At 48.3% G+C, this 12,487-nt stretch overlaps 1 protein-coding gene across 1 annotated transcript; it reads right to left on the reverse strand.

Annotated features, from left to right (window-relative positions):
- Positions 1-479: 479 nt before the first annotated feature.
- LOC100021669 (TLR adapter interacting with SLC15A4 on the lysosome-like) lies at positions 480-11,494 on the reverse strand. The gene is made up of 2 exons (XM_007507503.3): positions 10,912-11,494; positions 480-4,818 (listed from the first exon to the last, which is right to left on the reverse strand). Exon 2 carries the CDS (start codon positions 4,774-4,776, stop codon positions 3,856-3,858), a length of 921 nt encoding a protein of 306 aa, XP_007507565.1. The 5' UTR covers positions 4,777-4,818; positions 10,912-11,494; the 3' UTR covers positions 480-3,855.
- Positions 11,495-12,487: the final 993 nt, after the last annotated feature.

Below are 12,487 nucleotides of genomic sequence, written 5' to 3' on the forward strand. Positions count from 1 at the left end.
TGGTTACAATGTAAACTCCCTGAGGGCAGGCACCATTTTTTCAGGGGATATTTGGTTGTCTTTTTTTTTTAATCCTCACCTTCCATCTTAAAATCAATACTGTGTATTGGTTCTAAGGCAGAAGAGTGCTAAGGGCTAGGTGTCCTATGGTGAGCTAGGATGATGGAAAGCACTTGAGTTCCAAGTGAGGCTCAGGTTTGAATTCCACTTCTATTGTTCGTTTCCTAGTTTACTGCATGACCTTGGGCAAGTCACTATTCTCTCTGGGCCTCAATTTCCTCAACTATCAAATGAGGGGGTTAAGTGACTTGCCCAGGGTCACACAACTGGGAAGTGTCTGAGGCCAGATTTGAACCTGGGACCTCCTGTCTCTAGGCTTGGCTCACAATCCACTGAGCCACCCAGCTGCCCGCTTTGGTTGTCTTTCTATCCTCAGCACTTAGCGTAGTGCCTGGAACAAAAGAGATGCTCAATAAATGTTTCTTTGAAAGATTGCTTTATTTCTACTATTATTGATAAAGAACAGAGAAAGAATTCAGGCAGGCTTTTAATTACGTTTTCTAATTAGGGAGAAAGCTAAAAATGGTAGTACCTTGCTCAATTCTTCAAGTTCCTCATTGTTATAACTATTGCTTGTTTTGACAAGTTAAATGTTAGTCTAAATATTAAGTGTGGGGGAAAAACTGTCCACATCAGTGATTAGTCTTTATTTACATCAACAAAGCTGATCTATCTGAAGCATTAATTAATTTTTCCACTGTGAAGACCTTTCCATTAAAAACAAACAAAATTCAAAAAGAAATGGGGAAACAAATAATTGCTTGTCAGTATTTCCGATTCCCTCAAGTCCATTTTTCCCAAATCCCGTCCCCTGGGGCCCTCGTAGGAGTACCCCAAAAGGCCAAGTCATCCAGGAGTTGGGTGAGAAGGGCGGGTAGGGTGTTGCTACACTGCTTTCACTGAACAGCACACAGCACAATCAGAAGTGCTATATCATGAGAACATTGCACATAATAATAGCGATATTGGATGAGAATTATCTACGGAAACGTGGCTGCTTTCAGCAAAATGCAACAAGCTGGGACAGTCCTGAAAGACTCATGATGGGGAAGGCTCTCCACCTCCAGAGAAAGAACTCTTGGAGTCATCTTTCACATCAGTGTTGGTTACATAAGACTTTGCTCTTACGACAATGACCCATACAGAATTGTGCTTTGCATGACAATAAAAATAAATATTAAAAAGATTGTATGAGTACTATCATAAAAATTCAACGGGCTTTAAAAACATCTTATTTTGGGGGGTTCTGCAGCCCTATTTTTGAGTAACTGCTATTATCCTATTTTACAGAAAAATAGAGTGAGGCAGGGACCTCAAGTAAGTGGCAATGATTCCGTAGTCCATTAAGAGAACTCTTGACCTCTTCGATATTCGTTCACAGGCCTGTCCACGAAAGGAATGGGTAAGGAAGCATACAAAGCAAGCTTCCCAACTTTCTGACCTTCAAGGACAAGAGGAGGTCTGACAAAATAAGCCAGTGAGATGGGGGGGAGGGCCATGGCTTCATTGGCAAGTGAACGTAGGTATCCTGCCCTTTGGGAGAATATTTTGCCAACTTTGGATGTCATACCCTTACGACACCACGTTGAGCCCTATCCTAAGCCAGCGGTCTCCTAGAAGCAGACCAGAGGATGACCCAATAAGACATGGCCTAGTCTTAAGTCAAGATTCTGAAGCCCATTCTGAAGATAGGCCACCAAGGAGCTTCCTCTGTCCTACAACAGTGGGTATACATTAAGCCCACTTCTTCAGTATTAATCTCCCTCTAATCTCCCAGGAGAAAGAATGCTGTACTTGGAGTCAAGTTATCTAGTTTGGAGACCTGGCTCTGCCTCTCTGTCCTGGTGTGACCTTGGCCAAGTCATGTGTGCTCTCTGGCCCCCTTTTCCTCTTTTACAAAATGAAGTGGTTCTATTAGCTGATCTCCAAAGTCCTTTATGGCTCTAACATTCTATGAATCACAGCAATGAAAAAATACTGCCAAAGGCTCTCTTAAAACAGTGCAAAAGGATCAAGTGTCAACACCAAGCACACCATTCCATATAGTTCCATGTCCCTCTTCGTATCACTGGAGCTTGACAGAGGCACTGGGTTCAGATTCCAAGGACCCAGGTTCAAATCTCTGTTCTGCTAAGTAGCAGCTGTGTGCCCTTGGGCAAACCAACTGCTGTCTCTGGACCTCGGTTTCTTCACCTGTAAGAGGAAGAGCATGAAAGAGATGCTCTGGAAGGTCCATTCCAACTTTAGGTCCTAGAATCTGAGGAATGAGCCAGCCAAGTCCTCCTCCAATGCTTCACTAAGGGCATGAAGGTGGCCCTGGACTCTGTGGGGTAGGGCTGGCAGGATGCAAATGTGGCCAAGTTCTAGCTGGCTGGAAGAATATGGAGTTCAAACTGGAAAGGAACCACTGGGCGTTATCCATGGGCCTCTACTCTCAGAGGCTCAACTTCACCAGTTTCCAGAAGTTCTTGGGGGCAGTCACAGGCTAAGGAATGTTTCCTGCACAGTAGCTAACTCAGAGCCTATCCTCAATCAGAGGGGAGTGTAACCCATGAAGGGGAACCTGCTGGCGAAGCCCCTGGTCCATGATGTATTTCTTTCCTCTGTGGCCCAGTCTGAAGAGTAAGCATCATCCCAGCCCTTGGAATCCAGGACTTCTAAAGGGCATGTTGGGTTGCCTGACCCCCCTGACTTTAGTGGCAAACATAGCTGCCAAAGGCTGAGGCAAGGGAAACTTCAGGGAGTAATCAAAGGGCATCCCTTTGATACAAAAAGCAATTTCTGTCACCATTTGCAGGGGAATCTAGAACCTATTGTAGTGGATAGACCCATCCAGCAGTCATGGAGTCAGAAGACCTGGGGCTGAATCCTGCCTCTGTTAGTTCCTTGAAAAGTTACCCTAGGCAAGTCCCTTAAACTCTCTTAGGCTTCAGTTTCCTCATGTGTAAGGTGAGGCTAATAGGACTTGCTCTCCATGTCCAGGACCAAAGACTAAGAGCTTGAAGGGACCTACCTTTAAGGCTCTTGAGTCCACACTTTTGTTTTACAGATTAGGAAACTGAGGCCCAAAGAAGAGAAGCAACTTTGGAGCATTACAGACTCACAGGATCTGTATTGGAAGGGATTTCAGTGACCATCTAATCCAATTCGTCCCTAAGAGGGACTCCCCTCTGTGGCCTACCTCGGTGGTGCACAAGAGGCCTCGAGTTCCTGCCATTTGAGAATCAGTTAAAGGAAATGGGCATGTTTAATTTGGAGAAGAAGAGACTCAGGGGAACGTGACTGCTATCTTCAAAGCACTCAAAGGACCATTCTTAGCTCGACCCCCAGAAGGCAAAACTAGAAACGATGGGCATGAGGTACAAAGGGGCAAATCTAAGTCTGATGGAATGAAAGATTTCCAGAAGTGCAATGGGCTGGCTGCCCCAGGAGATAAGGAATTCCTCCCTTCCTGAAGAGCTTCACGAAGAAGCTGGATGACCCTTTGTTGGGGGCAGTAGAATACAGATTAATTTTGTTTCATGCCTTGGACCAGATGCTTCCAAGGTCCTTTCCAGCAATGTGTCTCTCTAGGCACAATGGACATGCCACAATTAGAAAGTGGGTCCAAAAAAGCTGAAGTCAGTGTTTCCCCACTGCATCAGGGATGGTGTGAGGAAAGCACTTGGCAACTGTTAAGCTCTACAGAAATGTGTCACCATATGCAGCACTGCCTCCTCCCCCATTCCTGAATTCGAAAGGCTACATACAAGGGCAGACAGTCTTCTGCCCCATCAGCAGCCCAAAGGATGTCGGCTACATCTTCGGCAATTTCTCCCAATTTGTCTGACTTGAGATCTGCAGGCTAGGGGTGCTGAGCTCTGAGCTGTTTCCTTTGGAAGCATAGTACAGGCTGCGCAAGGCCATAGACTGTAAGAGGGCCTCTCGGGCTCGGGACACCTCAATGTTTTGTTCTTGGGAGATCTGAAGGCTGAGGTGATTCAAGTTGCTCATCAGTAGATTCGAAGCCACAAGGCTGGTCACAGAGTGACAGCGGGTCAGGTTCTCTTCAAAAACCTGTTTGTAGAGCTCGTCCACCTTCTTTTCCATGTAGCTGTTCAGAACTGAGTTGGACAAGGGCTGCTTGGGCAAAAGGATGCTTCTTTCTCGAACATCATCCCCAGGCAGGAACTTGTATGCCATGGTGGGCGGCCTAATGAAGATGGGAGAATGGCCAAGTGGGATGTCCTCTGAGAGAAGCAGGGGCCCAGCAAAGGCCTCATCATGGACATGGTCCACAAAACAACCAGAATCATAAGCATGCCCCACACGATTTCCCCCAATATGGAGGTCAGGGTAATTCTGGCAGATGCTGGTGCAGGACCATGAACGATACAAATCCAGCTCATTTTCTTCTGGTGGGGCTCTTTGAGGGATCTGCAAAGCAGTAGATGCATTCCCCTGGAGGGCTGCACCCTGCTGGCCCTGTGTCACCACCCCATCTGCCAATCTCTGCAGGCATGAGTCCTTATTATGCTCTGGGCAGCTCTCAGGCCGACTCTTGTCTGGTCTCTTTGTTTCAGTGGAGGGAAACTTCGCATCTTCGCTCTCCAAAAGCTGCTCTGCCCAAGTTTCCTTTTCCTGTTTGGGGTTCTGCTTACACGTGTGGGGCTTGTACAACTTCGTGTGCTTCTGTTCTTTGTACAGGATGCCAGGTAGGAAAGCTTCTGCTAGCATTTTGTCAGAAAAGCCTGGTAACCAGCAGAGTGCAGTATAGCCCTAAAAATGAAGCATTCGCATGAGGGATACGGCAGAAGTAGGCAGGGGCAGGAATGCTAAGACCATTGATTAGGGGCTCCATCAAGTAAGGACAGATCTTGAACAGGTACCCCCCCAACCCCCTCCACACACTATAACTTTGGAATCTGCCCTGCAGCTAACCCAGCTCTGAGAGGTCTCTTCCCTTGCCCAGGTCTACATCTTCATATCACACCCCACCTCTTTCCAGTTCACCATGATGATGTCTTTCCTCATTAGAACGGAATCAGGGACTGTCTGGCTTGCTTATATTTGTATTCCCTATCCTTAGTGCAGTGACTGGCATACAGTGCTTAGTAAATGTTTATCTATCTATTTATCCACCTGTCTGTCTATTTCTCTATCAGTCTATCTATCAGTCTGTCTGTCTATCAGTCTGTCTATCTATCAGTCTGTCTGTCTGTCTATCTGTCTGTCTATTAGTATGTCTATCTATCACTCTATCTATTTGTCTATCAGTCTATCAGTCTGTCTATCTATCAGTCTATCTGTCTATCAGTATGTCTGTCTGTCTGTCTATCTGTCTGTCTATCAGTCTGCCTATCAGTCTGTCTGTCCCTGTCTATCAGTCTGTCTGTCTATCTATCAGTCTGTCTGTCTGTCTGTCTATCAGCCTGTCTGTCTATCTATCAGCCTGTCTGTCTATCTGTCTGTCTATTAGTATGTCTGTCTATCACTCTATCTGTCTATCAGTCTGTCTATCAGTGTATCTATCTATCAGTCTGTCTATCTGTCTGTCTGTCTGTCTGTCTATCAGTCTGTCTATCTATCTGTCTATCTGTCTGTCTGTCTGTCTATCTGTCTATTAATATGTCTGTCTATCACTCTATCTGTCTATCAGTCTGTCTATCAGTGTGTCTATCTATCAGTGTATCTATCTGTCTGTCTATCAGTCTATCTGTCTATCTATCTGTCTATCAGTCTGTCTGTCTGTCTATCTATCAGCCTGTCTGTCTGTCTATCTATCAGTATGTCTGTCTGTCTATATGTCTATCAGTCTGTCTGTCTGTCTATCAGCCTGTCTGTCTATCAGCCTGTTTATCTATCAGTCTGTCTGTCTTATCTGTCTGTCTATTAGTATGTCTGTCTATCACTCTATCTATCTGTCTATCAGTCTGTCTATCAGTGTGTCTATCTGTCTGTCTATCAGTCTATCTGTCTGTCTGTCTATCTGTCTGTCTATCAGTATGTCTGTCTGTCTATCAGTCTGTCTGTCTATCAGCCTGTCTGTCTATCAGTCTGTCTGTCTATCAGTCTGTCTATCTATCAGTCTGTCTGTCTGTCTATCTGTCTGTCTATTAGTATGTCTATCTATCACTCTATCTATTTGTCTATCAGTCTATCAGTCTGTCTATCTATCAGTCTATCTGTCTATCAGTATGTCTGTCTGTCTGTCTATCTGTCTGTCTATCAGTCTGCCTATCAGTCTGTCTGTCCCTGTCTATCAGTCTGTCTGTCTATCTATCAGTCTGTCTGTCTGTCTGTCTATCAGCCTGTCTGTCTATCTATCAGCCTGTCTGTCTATCTGTCTGTCTATTAGTATGTCTGTCTATCACTCTATCTGTCTATCAGTCTGTCTATCAGTGTATCTATCTATCAGTCTGTCTATCTGTCTGTCTGTCTGTCTGTCTATCAGTCTGTCTATCTATCTGTCTATCTGTCTGTCTGTCTGTCTATCTGTCTATTAATATGTCTGTCTATCACTCTATCTGTCTATCAGTCTGTCTATCAGTGTGTCTATCTATCAGTGTATCTATCTGTCTGTCTATCAGTCTATCTGTCTATCTATCTGTCTATCAGTCTGTCTGTCTGTCTATCTATCAGCCTGTCTGTCTGTCTATCTATCAGTATGTCTGTCTGTCTATATGTCTATCAGTCTGTCTGTCTGTCTATCAGCCTGTCTGTCTATCAGCCTGTTTATCTATCAGTCTGTCTGTCTTATCTGTCTGTCTATTAGTATGTCTGTCTATCACTCTATCTATCTGTCTATCAGTCTGTCTATCAGTGTGTCTATCTGTCTGTCTATCAGTCTATCTGTCTGTCTGTCTATCTGTCTGTCTATCAGTATGTCTGTCTGTCTATCAGTCTGTCTGTCTATCAGCCTGTCTGTCTATCAGTCTGTCTGTCTATCTATCTGTCTATCAGTCTGTCTATCTGTCTGTCTGTCTATCAGTATGTCTGTCTGTCTATCTATCAGTCTGTCTGTCTGTCTGTCTATCAGCCTGTCTGTCTATCAGTCTGTCTGTCTATCTATCTGTCTGTCTGTCTGTCTATCAGTATGTCTGTCTGTCTATCTGTCTATCAGTCTGTCTGTCCCTCTGTCTATCTATCTATCAATCTATCCATCTGTCTGTCTGTCTATCTATCAGTCTGTCTATCTTCTATCTATCTGCCTGTCCATCCATCTGTCTATTTGTCTATGTGTCTGTTTGTTTAGCTATTTGGCTGCCTGTCTATCTGTGTATCCATTTCTCTGCCTTTCTATCTATCTATCTATCTATCTATCTATCTATCTATCTATCTATCTATCTGTGTATCTGTCTGTCTGTCATTCTATCTCTCTCTGTTAATCTCTGTCTGTCTATCTATCTGTCTGTTTGTGTAGCTATTTGTCTGCCTATCCATCTATCTATCCATCTATCTGTCTGTCTTTTTCTCTGTCTGTCTGCCTCTCTGTCTCTCTATCTAGCTCTGTCTGTCTGCATTATAACTGAAAAAAAGGTGAGCTCAAACATTTATTCATTTACTGAAACATGATAATTTATTAAGTGCCTCATCTGTGGGCCAAGAGCTGTGCCAGGTGTCTGTCAGTAATAAAAGCCCAAAGAATCCCTCCTCTCAAGAGGCTTCCATTCCAATGTGGGGAGCCAACAAATTCACATAAAAATACATCTGGAACAAATGTAAAGTGAACGACCATAATGACCAAACAGATGTAGAAAAGGGGTGAAACACAAGACAGTTGGTAAGAGAGGCTGGGTGGCTGGGCGGGCAGCTGGCTGGGCAGTATGAGCAGTTCTGTGAGAGCAGGAAAGACTTCATGCAGAAGGTGGTGCTTGAAGGAGGAAAAGGTCCATAAGGGGAAGGTGGGGGGATAAAAGGGTCTAGTGAAGGGATGTTGCTTTGTTTTGTCATGTTTGAAGGCAGTAGGGAAGCAGTCAGTCAAGAGGGAGAGGTTGAAGATTGGAGGTGGAGGGGATGACTGAAGGGGCAAAATGCTGGCTAAGATGGGAGGACACGAGATAGAGTGATAAATGAACTGCTCCCTCTTTGTCAAAAATTGAGGCAAAGGAGATGATGTCAAGGGGTTTCGAGTCAAAGAGGGAGCTCCATTTTTGTCAGGAAAGTAAGAGTCAAGGTCCTTGGTGGAAAAAGAGGAGGGGGAAGAGGTGCGAGGGGCTTCCGGAGTGAAGAGCACACTCCACAGAGCTTCTGCAGGAGGGAGATAGGGAATCAATTAGGGAGGAATAAAAGAACTGCCCTGCTTCAGTGAGGGCCCAGCTTCGGTTGGAGAGTCAGCGTGGTTGTGAGATTTCCTGGAGCTTTGTTCAGCATCTCCTGAGTAGGAATGAAGGAGGCAGATGGTGGTGAAATAATATCTGATGCCAGAGTTAACAGGGAGTCATGTTTGGAACTGACTGAGTAGGGGAGTGACATGTTCAGACCTCTGCTAGTCTAGGAATATCATTTCGGTAGCTAGGGTGCTGGGGGGGGGGGGGGTTGGCATAGAGTGGAGAAAGGCTTGAAGCATGGAGCCCAAAGGGAAGGCTATTTGGATGGTCCAGGAAAGAGCTGATGAGGGATGGAACTGAGGGGCTGGCTGTAAGAGCTGAGAGAAGGAGAACTTGGAGAGGGAGAAAAGCCAAGATTTGGCAGCTCATGAGATATGGGTGTCATAAGGGAGGTTGCGACCCCGGGTGACTGGAAGAATAATGGCACTCTCAAATAGGGAAGTTTGGAAGAGATGGATCACTGCGGGGAAAGGTAACATGATGAGTCTGCTGATGAAGCTCCCACCCCAGGGATACCTGGGTGACTCACTTCATTCTCACCCAAAAGAAAAAGGAAGGGAGGGAGGGGGTGCCCTTACTCTCCAGGGGTGCTCAGGGCACCTCGCCCGGCCACGAAGTGATCTGGGAGCCAAGCTGTTGGGGGTGGCTGGGATTTGTCTGTGTAGCTGTGAGTACCTGGGTCTGGTTAGGTCCTACGACTTATGATGTCAGTTGGGGAGGTAGAATAAAGCAGTGCTGAGTGAGAAGGAGAGAATAGAGTCATCTCCCAGGATTGTCCCTAAAGCCACTTTGGAAATAACCACAGCAGATGAGGGATTTTAGGGAAGCAACATTTTACAGAGAAACAAAAACTGCCTTGAGGTGGAGAAGGTTCAGACACTATGTGCATTGCCCTTTCTCCGGCAATCTCCCTCTCTATGCCTTTGCACAGGCTGTCCCCCATGCCTGGAATGCACTCCCTCATCTCACTGTGACACTCTTAGGATCCCCAGTGTCCTTCAAGTGCCGACTCCCATACATAAGGTCCTTTCTTTTTAAAGCTTTTCATAGCCAGTTTCCAGTATGCTTTTTCAGGTTTATTACACATTTTACCATTCATAAAGCCTTCTGGTCCAACCAAGCTAGCCTTCTTATTCCTCACACACAACATTCTCATCTCCCACCTCCATACCTTTGTAGGACCTGGCCATCATCTAGGGGATCCACCCCTCCCTCCTCACCTCCACTTCAGAGAATCCCTTCTGGCTTTCAGTACTCAACTCGGATGCCAGCTCCACCATGAGAGGCCTTTCCTAGCCACATCAGTCCTAGTACCTCCCTCTCTCCCTCAAACTTCCTTGTCTGCCATTTCTCTATGGCCTGGATTTTCATACATGTGCACAGTGTCTTCTCCAATCAAAAATGAGTTCCTTAAAGGCAAAGATTGTTTCATGTTTGTCTTGGATGCCCAGCAGCTGGCACAGAACTGGGCACATGGCAGACTTTTTATAGATGCTTGTTGAAAGAATAAAATAAAAATTCCATTAAAAAACTATATAATAATGTGGCAGCCAGGTGGCGCCATAGTGCAGAGAGTGCTGGACCGAAGGTCAGAGAGCCTCCTTTCTGCTTCAAATCAGCCCCCCCCCCCCCATACTTCTTAGCTTCATGACCCCGGGCAAGTCACTTTACGCAGCTTGCCTCAGTTTCTGTATCTGTACAAATGAACCGGAAAAAGGAAATGGCCAACCACTTCAATATCTCTGCCTTGAAAGCCACAAATGGGGTCGCAAAGAGTCTGGCACTACTGAAAAGGAACGTCAGAAAGGACATCCCTGATCAATGTTTTCCCACACAGAAACAATGTGCCCAAGACCCACCTAGAACCCCGGTGCCTTAGTTCAGCAGGGTTCCACCCCGCTCCAAGGTCTTCTTGTCATAAGAACTCCCTCCTTTAACGAAAGGGGGCATGCCCTCGCCTCAATCTGTCCTGGGGAGCCACTGAGAGCCCCGGGAGCTGAAATGATTTGTCCAGTTCAGGCAGCCAGCTTTGCTTTCAGGGAAACGACACTAAGTATGGCCCGGGTGACTTCCCTTCCCTTAGGTCTTAGAATCAGTCCTGTGGGTCCCTTCCAAGGCAGAAAGGTGGGAAAGGCCAGGCAAAAGGGGTTAAGCCCAGGGTCACACAGCCAGAAAGTGACCGAGGCCACTTTTGAACTCCATACCTCTTGCATCCAGGCCTCGAGCCGCCCAGCTACCCCTTGGTGATTATCTTTTTGCAATAAGGCTGGCTCGGGGCAGAGGATTTCACTATCCCTAAGCCTAGAGAGCAGCTAAGGGCGGAGAGTTCGCCCAGGATCCATCCGCCAGCGGCCGGTCACGTCCAGTCGTGTGTCCCTGCCCGAGCGTCCTTTGGGATCCCTTGAGAGAAGTAGTCCCCCGGAGACCCTTCGAGCTTCCCCAGAATCAAAGCCCACAGGAGGAGGGGCGGGGAAAAGATACGCTCGCTCCAGAACATCTCTGGAGAGCGTCCCAGGGCAAACTCCGAGAAGAGAGGGCTTACCTTGCTCCAAGAGGTCAGGCTGAGCCTGCGCGCGGCCCCAGCAGCCCAGCAGGACCTGCGGCGCCGCTCAGAACTGGCCGCCTTTTCTTGGTTCCCTCCTGGGCCGGTCCTGACCACAGCCTGCGCCTTCCCCTTTGGTGGCCAGCCCAGTGGGGCTGCGTGGGTTGCGTGGGCCGCTTGGTCACAAGGGCTAATGACAGGGCAGCAAAAGAGGATGTGGGAGTATGCAGCCCAGGCCCAGGCCGGGGAATTCCCGGGAAGAGGGCGGAAAGAAGCGCCCTCACACACACACCCGAAGGAGGGGGACTAGTGCAGGCCAGGTTCTGCCCCCGCCCCTCTGGGTTGCCCTCTGGCTGCCTGGATCCCATCTGTCGTTTTCCTGACACCCAGCTGGGGAGAGGAGACGAGCGAGGTTGGGGCTTATGTCAGCGCGGGAAACTGAGGCTCTGAGAGCTGAGGGACTTGCCCAAGATCCTACGTCCTGTGCCGGGGGTGCCACACCCCGGCAAGGGGCAGAACGGGAAAGGGCGTGGACTGTGGCTCTCACAAGTTTCCCAACAGCTCATTGCCTCCCTTGGCCTGCTACAGCTGCCCAGAACACTGCCCAGGGGTGGGAGGGGGGGTGCGTGTGCGCAGGCGCGGACAGCAGAGTTGGGGGTGGGGGATGTATACAGAGGTAGGGGGAAGGTGCCTAGTCCCTCTCGGCCCAGCCCGGGCCCGCCCAGCCCAGCCCAGTCCGTATAGCCCCGCCCTGTCTCCCGGTCTCTGCTTCCTTCTCCTTTTTTACTCCTATAAAAGTGTAAGACAGGGCGTCCGAGGACCTGAGTTCGAATCCTATGCTCCATCTTTGTGACCCTGGACAAGTCACTCAACCACTCTGGGCCTGTTTTCCCCTCTGTAAAATGAGGAGGGTGAACTAGATGAGCGCTGAGGCCCTTTCCAGCTCTATGAGCTAGGTTTTCTGAGGTGCCTGCCAGGGCCCCCATCCGAACTAAGGATTTTGGATCATCTCTGCAGCTGCAACCTCGAAAAGAGGAGGAGAGGGGTGGGAGCGGGCCGCGGAATCGAGCTAGTCCGACCCTATCGGAGTAGCAGGAAGTAAACCGAGGGCCTGGCGAGGGGAAGCGACTTGGCCACGGTCTCACTGCTAGCAAACGGCAGGGCTGGAAGCCGGACCCAAGTGGGCTGATGCTCTGGAATCTTTCAGGGCTTATCCACACTCGCCCATCCATGAAGCCTGCAGTCACCTTAAACCTGCCAGAGTGGCTGGACCGGTCTCTCTTCTCGGCCACTTGAGTGCCACAGCTGGGACTGCTGTACCGCTAGGCCTGAAAATGGGAAAGGAGGGAGGGGGGAGAGTCGAGAGCCGAGGGCTGGGGAGGGGCGAGGACGGGCTGGGGAGAACAGGGGCGCCCAGCCCGCAAAGAACGCAAGTCCCCTGGCGTCTAGAGAGACTGAGAATTGAAAACAGAACCCCATTGTCCCTCGCTGGCCAATCAAGGGAGCCGTGGCTGGTTTCCCGTAGCAACGGGAGAAGTGGGTGAGGGAGGGCTCCTCTCTTGCCTTCAGGTCGCAG

The sequence above is a fragment of the Monodelphis domestica genome, chromosome X, assembly GCF_027887165.1.
Source record: "Monodelphis domestica isolate mMonDom1 chromosome X, mMonDom1.pri, whole genome shotgun sequence".
Taxonomy (NCBI): domain Eukaryota; kingdom Metazoa; phylum Chordata; class Mammalia; order Didelphimorphia; family Didelphidae; genus Monodelphis; species Monodelphis domestica.

Bases quoted from the DNA above. Each gene is read 5' to 3' on its own strand.
- LOC100021669 (XM_007507503.3), bottom strand. From the start codon at position 4,776: ATGCTAGCAGAAGCTTTCCTACCTGGCATCCTGTACAAAGAACAGAAG.